Source organism: Pantherophis guttatus, chromosome 3 (assembly GCF_059756535.1).
Source record: "Pantherophis guttatus breed Tessera chromosome 3, ASM5975653v1, whole genome shotgun sequence".
NCBI classification, from domain to species: domain Eukaryota; kingdom Metazoa; phylum Chordata; class Lepidosauria; order Squamata; family Colubridae; genus Pantherophis; species Pantherophis guttatus.
Window position 1 is genome coordinate 147,883,210 of NC_142065.1, and position 13,338 is coordinate 147,896,547.

The 13,338-nt window shown below is 33.5% G+C and overlaps 1 protein-coding gene across 1 annotated transcript in view; it reads left to right on the forward strand.

Annotated features, from left to right (window-relative positions):
• The window catches only part of TMEM170B (transmembrane protein 170B), a 29,747-nt gene extending 17,210 nt beyond the window's left edge, over positions 1-12,537 (forward strand). Inside the window, exons 2-3 of the mRNA XM_034429137.3 lie at positions 110-280; positions 3,957-12,537. Coding sequence (XP_034285028.1) covers positions 110-280; positions 3,957-4,087 — 302 coding nt within the window. The 3' untranslated portion in view covers positions 4,088-12,537. The remainder of the gene's footprint in view (positions 1-109; positions 281-3,956) is intronic.
• The last annotated feature ends 801 nt before the right edge of the window (positions 12,538-13,338 follow it).

Sequence of the window (13,338 nt, forward strand, 5' to 3'; positions counted from 1 at the left end):
GCATGCATTTATCTCTCTCTCAATTTTCAAATACTTTAGTATATATATATTTGTTGTAATCAGAAAGAAATAAGAAATATTAACCTGCTGTTTGATTACTTTTTTCCAGAAATGTGGTACTGGGTTTTCCTATGGGCTCTCTTCTCTTCTCTCTTTGTCCACGGTGCTGCAGGAGTGTTAATGTTTGTCATGCTGCAAAGGCATAGGCAAGGGAGAGTAATCTCTGTCATTGTGGTCAGCATTGGATTTCTGGGTTCTGTAACTGGAGCTATGATAACCAGTAAGTCTTACATGTTCAAATATAGTTGTGGTTCTTTTTGAAGATTATTACTAGCAATTGTAATAAATGTTCATGTATTGCTTCTGTTCATATTTTTGGAATTTTATATTGGCTTGCTATTTATTCTCTGAAAGAAAAAAAATCACGTAAGAGATTGTAGCTATTATATTATTATAATAATATCCTAGGCATAATTCTCTTCCAGTGCCATTATCTGATAAATGACTGCAGAGATAACCACAGTTCTTATTCTCAAGTTACATAATGGCTTTATATACATATTTTGTGAATTTCTGATAATATACTTGGATCATTTGTGTGCCAGGTCTATTCCTTAACCTGTCCTTTTATCCTAGTATGGTTTTAAAAACTCTGCATTTTGAAGTCTAAAGTAGGTGTGCCCATTTCCACGAGTCAAACTGATAATAAAAATCTGGATCTTTAAAAAAGGGGTTCTATATTATCTTCTTATTGCCATTCTGGCTTTGGTGAAAATAGCAATAGCTATTTTTTTAACCTTCCCTTATAAAAGATGTCTAGTGCAACTATGGCAATAAAGGATGGGAAATTATGACAATGCTTTGTAAAGCACTGAAAGATCATCTGTGATATACTGGAATTCTGGATAAATAATAATAGCATAACCTTCACATTGTATAGTAAGTTTTAAGTTGCCAGCAGAACAAATTTGCATGAATTGCTGGTCCACATTAATGCAATATTGCAGTGAAGCTTAGTAAATAGCAACTAAAACCTGACATTTTTATATGTTAATGCATGTTTCTTATTGTATTAAAGATAATGAAGGTTCTAAAGAACCATTTAATAACTTGACAATGAGACTTTGTCCAATAAAGATATTGTCTGTGTATTCTTAAGACAATTTTGCACTTTTGCAATTAAGACAATCTGTTGCACTTACATTCTCTTCAAGATTTTGCTACAATCTAAAGTACTTTAGGAGATAGCTACTGAAATAGTTATAACTAATAAGAATAGCTTCTCAAAAGAAAAAATGTTATCTGACCCTTTATAGAATAGGTGCACTATTTTGCTTATCATAGCAAATTAAGTTTATCTTATTTCAATTCAATTCAACTCAATTCAATTTTTTTATATATATATAAATGTCAGAAATATATATGTGTCACTCTGACCCAAAAAACCAAAAAAGCACAATTGCTTAATGAATGTGGAAGGTACTGTACTGTGGTTCTCTCCTGGGTCAAGTTAGACACTTGCTGCATCATTAGCTTCTTTCCATGACTTCCAGATTCCTAAAAGATATACTAATGGCATATGAAAAGGAGCATTGCTTGGAGTTGTCAACCTAGTGCTTAGTGATTACAGGAGATGCGCAGTCATCCCTCATAAAACAATTGGGATCTCATGAGTTTTTTACAATCATTTTTTGGGGAAAGCAATGCTTGGACCCATATATGAGAATGTATGATTTTGTGTGTGTCTGTACCTGTGTGGTAGATTTATATTCCCTATAGAAATTTTCATAAAGTTGTTAGGAGCAACAATCTATGGAATGCCTTTGTAACCATTTTGTACAGTATAACTTGCTGTATAGATATTGGCTTTATTAACTGTAGATGATAGAATTCTTTCATTATGATATAGTTATGATTTATTTAGTATTGGGTTTTCCCCTATGCACAAATTTTGATACATTCTTTGAGATATCCACAGAAATGTAAAAAATACTTTATAACATAACTTTAAGCAAGCTATTAATGTGCAGTCTTTTTGCTTTCGGGATTTTTGTCTTTACTGATTTGGAGTTGTGATATTTTGGTTTAATAAATTAAGCCATCAATTAGATTTGATATGAAATCAGTTCTGTCTTTGCAGTACAAAAGAATGATGCATTTAGTTTGTTATAGAAGTCATTTCATTAACCAAGATTTGTTCTTATTATTTTTATACTTGACTTGTATGGTTCTCTTACAAAAATTAGAATGATAAAAATGAACACATTTGATTTAATTAAATAATTATGTACACACACACACGGTAGCTTTAATATAAAGACTATCAGGTCTACACTACCTTATGAGGACCCATATATTATGATTAATGCTACTGCCAGCTGTTGTTTTAAATAGGAAGCGGTATCTGCTTTAAAAAAAAACGAGTACATACAGGATTTTATTTACATATAATAAACTTTCTATATTTTTAAAATCTTCATATCAAAAAATAAGCTTAAATCAGAACATAAACATCTTATAGAAAGAGTTAAGTAAGGTAGAGTAGAGAAAGATGGTAGATTAATTTTATGCTAATGATAGAATAATTTATGGAATAATTTATGGAAGTTTTCTGTAAGGAATTATCTGAAAACTATTTTTCAGATAATTGAACAATAACTATTAGAATGAACCCTATTTCTTTAAGAAAAAAAATCAATAAAATATTCATTTTTCTGTGGGGGGAAAATCAGTTTATTTCAAGTAGAATACAGCTAGTCCTCAATTTACAACTACAGTTGGGATTGGAGTTTCGGTTGCTTAGAAATGCAGTTGTTAAGTTAAATAAGTCATTATGTGACTGAACCTGATTTTCTGACCGTTTTTAAAACAATCATTAAGCGAATCACATGGTTGTTAAGCAAGTCGTGCGATTGTTAAGCAAATCCTGCTTCCCAGGTTGATGTTGTTTGTCAGAAACTGACTGGGAAGGTTGCAGATTGCAATCATGTGACTGCAGGAGGCTGCAATTAGTTGTAAATGTGAGCTAGTTGCCAAGTACCCAAATTGGATCATATGACCATGGTGTGTGTGTGTGTGTGCATCAATTGCAACTTTGAGGACAGTTATAAATCATTTTTTTCTGAGGCTGTTGTAAGTTTGAGCCATTATTAAATGAAATGTCATAAATCAGGAACTATCTATAGTTTGGTTACCAGCTTTGAACCAATCCAGTATATTAAACTACGGTCTAAAGTTGCTTTTGTGATTCTTCCTTGATTTAAAGTTTTTTTTCTGCTCAGTTGAAATAGGAAACTGATTAAATTGAAATACTTCTCACAGTTCCAACTCATTGCAAAAGGTGAGAGTAGAGGTCAGTGCATGCCCTGTTGAACTAAGCTGTAAGTGGAATAGGATTCAGTTGGAGCAGGTGGTTTACTTTGCCCCTGTTCTCTAGGCAGAATGCTTGATAAGGTTTAAACATTTGAAACAATTAGACAGTGGATCAAAATTCAAAGGAAATTGGTCTAGACTGTATATAAATAAAGAATTCTTAGAACAGTATCATTGCAGAATTGAGTTCTATTTTAGGATGTTTCATCAGCAGTCAACAATCAGAAATTAAACCTTTATATTATTTGATTACCGGTCTTGTGTAGGCTTTTAATTATTAGTTTCTTACATGGGTTGGGAACTTTTAAGTCTCACTGAATGGGGAATCTGAACACATATTTAGATCTCTCCCCAAATGAATGGGAAAGAAATGTTTGACTTTTGCTGGATCATTCCTTAAATATCCTTAAGAAGAGTGTCCATTTACATTTTAGTAAATTATAGAATTATACTGTACTTGCTATCCAGTGTGATAAGAGTGGTAAAATAAATTGTGTATGGAGCAAGGGAACATTACATATTGACTATGGTGATTTTTGAATAAAAATCTTTGGTTCTAATTATAGTTGTCTTGTCCCTTTCAGGTGCAGCAGTAGCTGGAATTTACAGAGTGGCTGGGAAAAGCATGGCTCCCATGGAAGCACTGGTGTTTGGAGTTGGGCAGACTGTACTGACAATAATTATTTCATTTTCAAGGATTCTTGCAACACTTTGAATCTTCTTGCTACACTTTGAATTTTTTACAAAAGTGCTGTGCATAAAAGGAAGCAGTCTGCAGTGAAGCTTTCCAGAAATGGCTTCAGTAGCTGATGGATTGGAATTACCAGGGAAATGCATGGTATGTGGACTGCAAACTAGAGGTTCTATCCATTTGGAAAATGCTTTCCTCTAGAGTCCAAAAATGACACCCTACTGCACTGTACCTAATGTGCCTCTGTCATAGGCAAGGTGTGACCCATTAAGGAGAAGCTTGAGATAAACCACCTTGTGAAGCTGCTAATCAGTCAAACAGTTGGTGTTGTGATCATTGTTTGTGATGGTATTGAACAAAATACAGGGGCATTTCTGAAGAATGAATAAATGTGCCAAATGTGAAATTGATTAAAAAAAAGATTTATAATGTGACCATTTAGATGTGTAGTAATTGAATGCTGCAGACATAGTTTTAAAAATTCAGCAGCTAGATATTTGCTTATTAATTGAATCCCATTCAGTACAGAATATTAGCATGGCCGTGGGAACAAAACAATTGTGAACTGATATTATATGTGAGCAGATTCAGTAGCTGAAGCAAAGCTCTAATAAGGATGTGAATGCTATTGATTCAAAATGAGAGCATTTTATGAAGGGTTTTATTAAGATGCATTGTATTCACTAAAGCCAGTTTCAGTTATTTATTTTTATACATTTCAGACCTTATAATTTATGGTACACGCTGTAGTCACACTACAGATTTTGAAAAGTTGTATAGGTCAAATAATACAAAATGAAATGTCTTTAATGAAATGATCCATTACAAAGCCAATTTTAATGTTCTCTAAAATTAAGGATTCGCTAATATCATTAAGACCAGTGGAAACCATAGGTTTTGAAAAACTCATGTTTACCAGATTATACTGTGACAGATACAAAGAAAAGAAAGAAAGAAAAACTTTTTTGTATGTGATTCAGAACAAAATTATTCTAGTAAACACTTATAATTTTTAAAACAGAACAGTTTAATTTCCTTTTCAATTTCCTAATTTTTATCCTAAAGGTGCTTTTCAAAAGGTATCTGGACTTTCTTGGGGTTTTCAAGGAAAAAAGAAACCCAAGAAAGTCCAGTTGCCTTATGAAAAGCACCTTCGGGACAGCCATGATCTGGATAATTGAGAATCTCCATAGAATTTTCCCAATTTTTAGATAGCTTGGGAGCAATTATATGTGACTTTTATCAGCTTAGCTTTGAATAGATACATTCTGTTTGTGTGCTTCAACAAAAGCAATAGTGGTGTGACTGCAGCTGTCTTTATTATAAAATGTTATGAAATGAATACCAAGAACAGAAAGTACCTTAATGGGCCAATGTGAGTATTAGGAAGAAGTGACTAAATTGTATTTTATCCTGACTCATAGGTCTCCTATGCAGTCAAGCGTGCACTGCATGTGCTGGTATTTCAAAAAACTTTTGGAAGCAAGTACAAGTAACAATATCTGAAAAATACACTGTTTTACCATAGAAGCTTAGGTACTTTCATTGCCCAACTGATTCATCATTCATTCATGCTCCTTCCTTAAAAAGTGGGATTTCTAGCTAGAAATTGGAACAAACAACCCTGATATATTAACAGTGGAAGTCTGTATGTGTGTGTTTTTCTCCATTAAGGAAGTACTGTGTGAATTTAATCTTAAAACTAAGATTAAAGTAGGTATTGTGCCTATATATAAATCTTTTTAAGAAAGATTAAAAGACAGCCACATTGTCATGATAATAGAATCATACCCACAGCAATAATAATTAGACAGTACAATTCTTTGCTCCAGAGCTTTTCTAAATGTTGTGGTAAAAATCTCAATTTATATTCATATGTATTAATATATTGATTATCAAGGTTTATCTTGCTCTAAAAGAATTTAAAAGAGATTTATTGTTTATCTTTTTGTCATTCTTATAATCGCAATGGTAGGCAGGTCCAGCAAGAATGAATCAATCTATATGGAACTACTTCGTCATTTGACAGCAGAGCTCTCTCCGCAGTAGCCACAAATATAAATTTTGTGCTCATCCTGCGCTCTGAATCAAGGTCATAAGGCAGTGGAAATAGCATTAATACTGAGAATTTAATAAAATATATTTTGTTGCAGCTAATTTAATGTTAAATACCAAGGTACATTTATTTATTTATTTATCTATTTATTTATTTATTTATGTATATATGTATTTATTTACTAAATAGACAGTAGTATAAAATGATTTCCGGGGCGGTAGTACCTTGAGTATATATTAGAACTAATTTTTTAGTTTCTCCCTTTTTCTGCTGTTCTGTGTCTATTGATGGATTACTGCTTGGAAATGTTGTAATGGATGTGGTAGGGAAGTTCCTATTAAAAAGACAATAACAAACACAATTGAAGAATATTACCCCAATTCAAGCCATGAGGATTTTTTAAAGAAAATTAGTTCAGTTTGAGAAAGATTATTTCTTCAATATTTTATCATAAGAATCCTGCATCTTAATTTCCATATTTTATTGAGCACCAAACATGGTATATGTAATGCTGTTGTGTTTATATGTAAACTGGTTTAATATTTAGTGTTACTGTACAAAACTAATGGTTTTACAAAACAAACGTTCTCAGGCCCCAGAACTAAAGACAGTTATATAGATTGTATTTGTAAATTACTAATTATAAAGATTTTAGGGCTATATGAAGAAAGATTGTTATGCTGGAAACTCAGATGCTTCTTATGTTTGTGATTGCCTCATCAGATGAAACTACCAACAGTTTTCACAAAACAAATTCTATTGGTATTAAAACTAGGCTGGGAATAATTTATATGATAGAAATGCACTTTTTGTTAAAATACTGCAATACATTTATTGTCCTCAGAATATGTTACATATTATTGTAACATTGCCATCTAAAAATGGATCTACTGAGAAAAACAAGCAAAATTACAACAGGAGGCAATCATAGATAACCCCTAGTAAGATTAAACTGATGAAGTGTTTTGTAGATAAATCACTGTATATGATTATTATTATTATTATTATTTTGTATAAAAGAATGGTGGATAGAACTTCTTACTGTTCTTGTTTAGTAATGGATATTTAAATACACATTTGAACAGACAATAGATACCATTTAGTGAAGACATCTCTGGCCTCCCATGCCTTTGAACAGAATACATCAAACTTGTATTTTAAAGTGACTGCAGTGATAGTTATTTATTGCTTTTAAAAATGGATTTATATATTAAAAACAGGAATGAAGTAACCAAGGAAGTGTGTTTTATAGCAATATTCTTTTATATTCAGTCTTGAAAATAATATATAAGGAAAATGCTTATATACTAGGACAAATTATCTTCTAAAAAGGTTGAGTGTGTATGAATTCATGTAAGTTTATTTTAGAGTGCTGTAGTTCAGGGTGAAATGTTTTTTGTATGAGCGGTATTATAATATTTCCAGCTGCTAAAATAAGTCAAAGAACTATCTTTGATGTTCTCCAAAAATGTCTTTGGACAATTGTTTCAACTTGGACCAAGCATTCTTAAGAAAAAAATGCAGTGTAACTTTTCAGCAGTACCAGTATTTGAACATGAACAGAGTTATTAACAACAATTGGAGAACAATTGAAAAATTCATAGAATTCAAAATAAAACTCTTCCAGGCCTTCCTTTTTTAAAGTAAATAACATAGCTTAAGTTTAAAGAAATAGTATCTAATGGCATTCTAGATATTCTCTTTAATATTCCTTAGATTAACAGGTTAAGTTGGTTTGTTTTATAAACATATGGACCAAAGAGGTGATTCAGTCTTTGTTGTATTTATTTGTAATATAGCATTTTAAATATATTTTTCTTGAGTAATTTGAGGAAAGCAGCAGTGTTTCCTCTTTAGTTTGCACTTTGCTATATTTTGTTCCAGTATGATAAACTTATTTCTACTTGAAGCTTGCATATTTTTGTTGTACTATAGTAAAACCAAGCAATCAGCTTTTGGTATAATTAAACGGATTTTTAAAATTAGTTATGGTTGAATTTTGTTATCCATTTAGGTGACTCCATGTCTGTTTTCCCTCCCCACAAATGGTTTAAAATTAACATTTTAAGACATTAATTTTGTATATGTTATCAGAATCTTGCATCATTGCATAAAATATCCAGAGGGACCAAGCTTGTTTACTTCCGTAAAGGTTTTTTTATCTCCATTTTCTGGTAAAGTAATGTGCCTCCAAGCCTCGCTTTTACTTTCAACTTGTGTTGCAAGGGTAAGGATTATATAGATTTCATGAATCCATAGCTGGATTTAATTTATGATTTTGTTAGAGACATGTGGGAGAGGAGTTTTTAAAGAGCAAAACAATTGTGTTAAAGCCCACAAAACCTTAATACAAATTTCGTTTCTACTTTTGGGAAAAGAAGGAAAGTTAGCAATTGCTCCTGAATTTTAACAACACAATTTGTGGCTGCTTTGGAGTAAGAAAACAGTATTAGAGATGACAATTCAGCTATGAATTGAACTATGAACTTCAGATGCAAATACAGTCATAGAAAATAAAAGTTGCTCAGTATTTTTTAAAAAATGTGTTTTTGTAGGGGGTCTGGCGAAAATGTTTTTCTTTTTCATTAAGAATTAACTGAAAAGAATAGGATTAACATATGGGAAGGAGCTGTTTCTCCTTTTATTATAAAATTTGGAGATTAAAATTGTAGAAACCATTGAAGATCCAGCAAATTTCCCTCTCACATACAATTCAAATTAGTACCTCATAGAATTACAGTAAATGAGAGCAGGGCCTCAGTGCTTACACAAATGTCTGGCCAGATGAGTGATATTTTGCTTTTGATTAATGCCATTTAAAGTTTAAGATCTTCAGTTAAAAAATTGAAAGTCAAAACCAGAAAATTATCCATGAGAAGGCTACAACATTAGAGTTTGCCTAGATGTTTTTAGATTTTTTTAAAAAAAAATCTGTTTTGAAGATGTTCTAGATTACACGGTTAGTCATTACAGAAATATTAATTTATTTCTCAGAAACATTCCTTTCTTTGTATAAGTGTAGGTACATTTTCCATTTTGTTTATTTGCACATTCATACAATGTACTCCTGGAAAAGATAAGAAAACCTTGTAACTTGTTTTTGAGAGACACAGATTATCTTAATAGCTTCAGAAGTTGTTGTTTGTGCACTATAATTTCTGCCACCTTTATGTTTACATAACTGCTTGTACAGTTTCTTAAAGCACAAATAATGGAAGATTCTCTAGCCAACTGCAAGTTCTTTATAGTGTATGATAGTATGAAGAAAATCTGTGATCTGAATTGTAACCTGGAAGATTCCTGTTGGTATTGCATGGGAATGATAGTCCTCAACCCCTATTATATAGGGTACTCTCTCCAGTCCTATTTAACTCTACATAAAGTGGTTGGGTGAGATAATCTGTTGCCGTAATACGTACTCAGTTGTATATCTCCACCCTAAGCAATGTACTAAGCATTGCTGTTGATGTTCTGTCTTGATGCTTGGAGATCGTGGGTCTGGATGGGGAACAACAGACATTAACTGAACCCTGGCAATACTGACCAGTTTTGAGTCTTGGGGTTTTCCAAATCTGGAGATTTACCATCTTTGGGGCACTGCCTCAGACAGACCCCGGGCACAATGTCAGGGTCCTCCTGGATTCACAATTCCTGCCCAAAGAGCATGTGGCAGTCATGGCTAAGAGACCCTTTGTGCAACTTTGTATTGTGTGCTAGTTGCAGCAGTTCCTTGATCAGGAGGTTCCACTGTCAGTTACTCATGGCATGGTCACCTCCAGGAACAGTATCTGAAAGCTTCAGCTTGTACAAAATACAATGGTGTGGCAGTTATGTCTGCTCCTAGAATGCTACACATTACATTTCTTGTCTGCATTAGCTGCCAATCTGTTTCCGGGTTCAACTCAAGATTAAAACCCTATATGGCATATGGCTGGGTTCTGTATACCTGTCCCATCAAGGGCAGCAGGACCTAGGGATCAAGCTTCTCCGCTGTGGGACCAAGCCTTTGGAACATCATTTCCTCTGAAGCTTCAGTTCTATTGACCTTCCAGAAATCCCTTGAAACCTGTTTTTGTCAGCAGACTTGGGGATCCCAGGGAAATAGGAGTCCTGCAAAATGGCTACATTGTTTGTAAGTTCTTGAATATGGTCTCCCATTGTTTATATTTAATGGTTTTTATTGTGTATGTTGCCCAGAGTTGTGTGTGAAATGGGAAGCTATATAAATTTTATTAGGAAACAAATAAATCATACATACATTCATTCATTCAACTTGGGTGCTGTCCAGAGCCAATTGACTCCAGGTAATTCATAACATAAAAACAAAGCAACAACATACAGAATACAGTACAATACACAATACAGATAGTCCTTGAGTTACAACAGTGATGGAGTCATAAAGCACAACACGATGTCATTTCATCATTTAACAACAGCAATCCTGGGAGTCCTCATTGCCTTCATTAACCAAATTCCACTGGTCGTTTTCACTACATGTCTAGACTTGGTGAGCATCATGAGAACTTTGTGGAGAGATGTAAAAACTGGAATGAAATTAAAAATGATTCATATAATTGAATAGAGAATGTGATGGTAAAATAGGACAGTATCAAGATAGTATGAGCATAGTTCAGGGCATTGATAGATCTAGCCCTCAGAGTGATCTATTTAATCGTGATTATAACTTATGATAGAGAACCAGTTTGGTGTAGTGTTGAAGGTATCAGGCTAAAAACTGGGAGACTGAATTCTGGTCCTGCCTTGAGCACAAAGCCAGCCAGATGGCCTTGGGCTAGAGCTAGACACTCAGCGCTAGAAAAGAGGCAATGGCAAACCACCTCTGGAAAACTGCAAGGACATGTCCAGGCAGTCTCCAAGAATCAGACACAATTGAACAGAAGGGGAAAAAATAGTTTAAGTTACATTTCCTTTCTTTACAAAAGTTTAGAACCCATTCATTATTACACAGATTAGATCAGATCCATATGTGTTTAAGGGAATCCCCCCCCCCCCGCTCAAGTATCAGCCAAAGAGAGTGGTTCCATGCAGAAACCTGGGCAATCCTCTCAAACATGGAAAGGTAGGGTTAGGGATAGTAGAGAGTGGGAGGATAATAATAATAACTTTATTGTCACTGTACGTATATACACAATATAATCATACAACAAAATTCACTTAACATCCAAAGACCAGGTCCAACACACATAACAATCCCCAAACACACCCCCACCCATCACAAATTCCCCACCCCTAAACCAGGATAGTTGCAGTGGCAGCAACTCTCTCCGAAAGTCCTAAAAGCCCTATTAAGGGAGACTGGATAGAACCATGCCCACTATCTCCTAATCAATGCTTCTGAAATTATTTGTAAATTGTCTTGTGGCCTAAATTTGTGTATTATGTAAAAATGTTCTTTTCTTAACTGTCAGTGATCCAATGACTCTGTAGCACAATCATATTGTGTTCAAAGAACAAATCTCGACAAAGGACCTGATAATCCAATCCCAAACCCCACTATCTGTTAGATGTATTCTTGTTTTAAATGTTCTTCATCAGTGAGGAATATCTTTGGTACAGAGGTAGATTGCGAGTTCAATTTTAATATATCAGATAATCAACATTATGACTGCAGGATATCTGTTTAGGAACAGTTCATCGTTTTTTATACACAAAGACCAAGTATAAAGCGAAGTCCTTTCCATTTTGTGTGTGTGTGTGTGTGTGTATGTGTTAAGTTACACTGTATCTTATGCACTGATGCAATATGCATTTTCCTTCAGGAAAGTGATTTTTGTTTTTTAATGTGAAGAAGTTGTGTACAAAAAGCTTTAAATGGAGATTGTCCGTTACTAATACTTTAATGTAAGGTGTTTCCATTATCTGTTCCAGCTAAAAGAATTAATGAAGTTAAATTAATCTCTTTTGCTTCTTCTGTTAATGCTATAAAGTGGATAATAAAAGGTAGTGTGTACTATTTAGAAATATTTTAGTTTGTTTTTTCAACCCAGTTTTGTTGGGGGGTTTTCACCTTTGCTTAAAAGGTATTTGATCCATTTCAGTGGAAAGAGTAGTATTAAAAGTTTAAATATTGCAGTTGCCAATGCAAACATGCAACTATGAACAAGATAATTTTTCTATATAAACTGACTTGATTATTCAAGAGTCCTGTGGTCAGTGGGAATATTTATGCTCTATATTGAGCAAAGTTAATGTGCTTATTAAGCTCTATGTTACTTAATGCATTATACTGCATGTTTTATTAATTAATTTAGATTGGAGGGGAAAGATAAGACATTTGTATATAATATGTAAATAATGTGTACCATTTTCATTTTATATAAATTGCTTTACAGTTTCTCAAATTATGTACAAAACCCACTGTAAATTACTTGTACAATAAATGTTTTCATTGAAATAATTGATTTTTCAAATCAGGGGAGCAGCTTTTATATATTTTTCCATAGTGCTGCATTTCAACTGCAATCCTATATATAATTCACTGGACACCTAATTCATTTCATTGGAATATTAATTTGCATTGTTACGTGTATTTGTCCTGAAAGTCTCTGCATGAAAGTTGATTCAGAAGCTCAGCATCCTTTCAAAGTTAACTTTATTGGCAATATAAATCTGACTACTACTCCTCTTCATCCTTACCCTGAGGAGTGTGTAACAGCCTATTATTTATTGCAGGGATCATTTTAGTAGCCTCCCCAAGGCTTTCCAGAACAACTAAGTCTTAGCAACTGTCCTAAATGCCAGCAAGTAGTGCAGATCTGCTCTTGAGTAGGGCACTTAAGAGGGCCTTAGGACTTGATCTCTCCCCACCAACCCCAGTAACTGGAAGAAGGAGAACCACTGCAACACAGAAACCTCTCTCACCCCAATGGCTGGAAAGAAATATACCATCAATCAAAAGACCAGAAGGGCTGAGTTACTACTATCATAGTCACAGGATTAATCTAAATATTAGAGTAGGATTCACATTCTAATACAGAAGATTCTTAAAAGTAAATGTAAAGCTAAAACCAGAAACGTTTCTTTTGAGTTTCATGGAAAAAAGACTTGGGGGAAAATTGGAACTTTGATGTTATATATGTTGACGGCAATAAGATTATTTTATGCACAAAAATGGAAGGATGCTTCAATCCCTACAATGGATGAATGGTTACAAAAGCTGATGGAGTTAGCAGAGATGGCTAAACTGACTACTTTGATA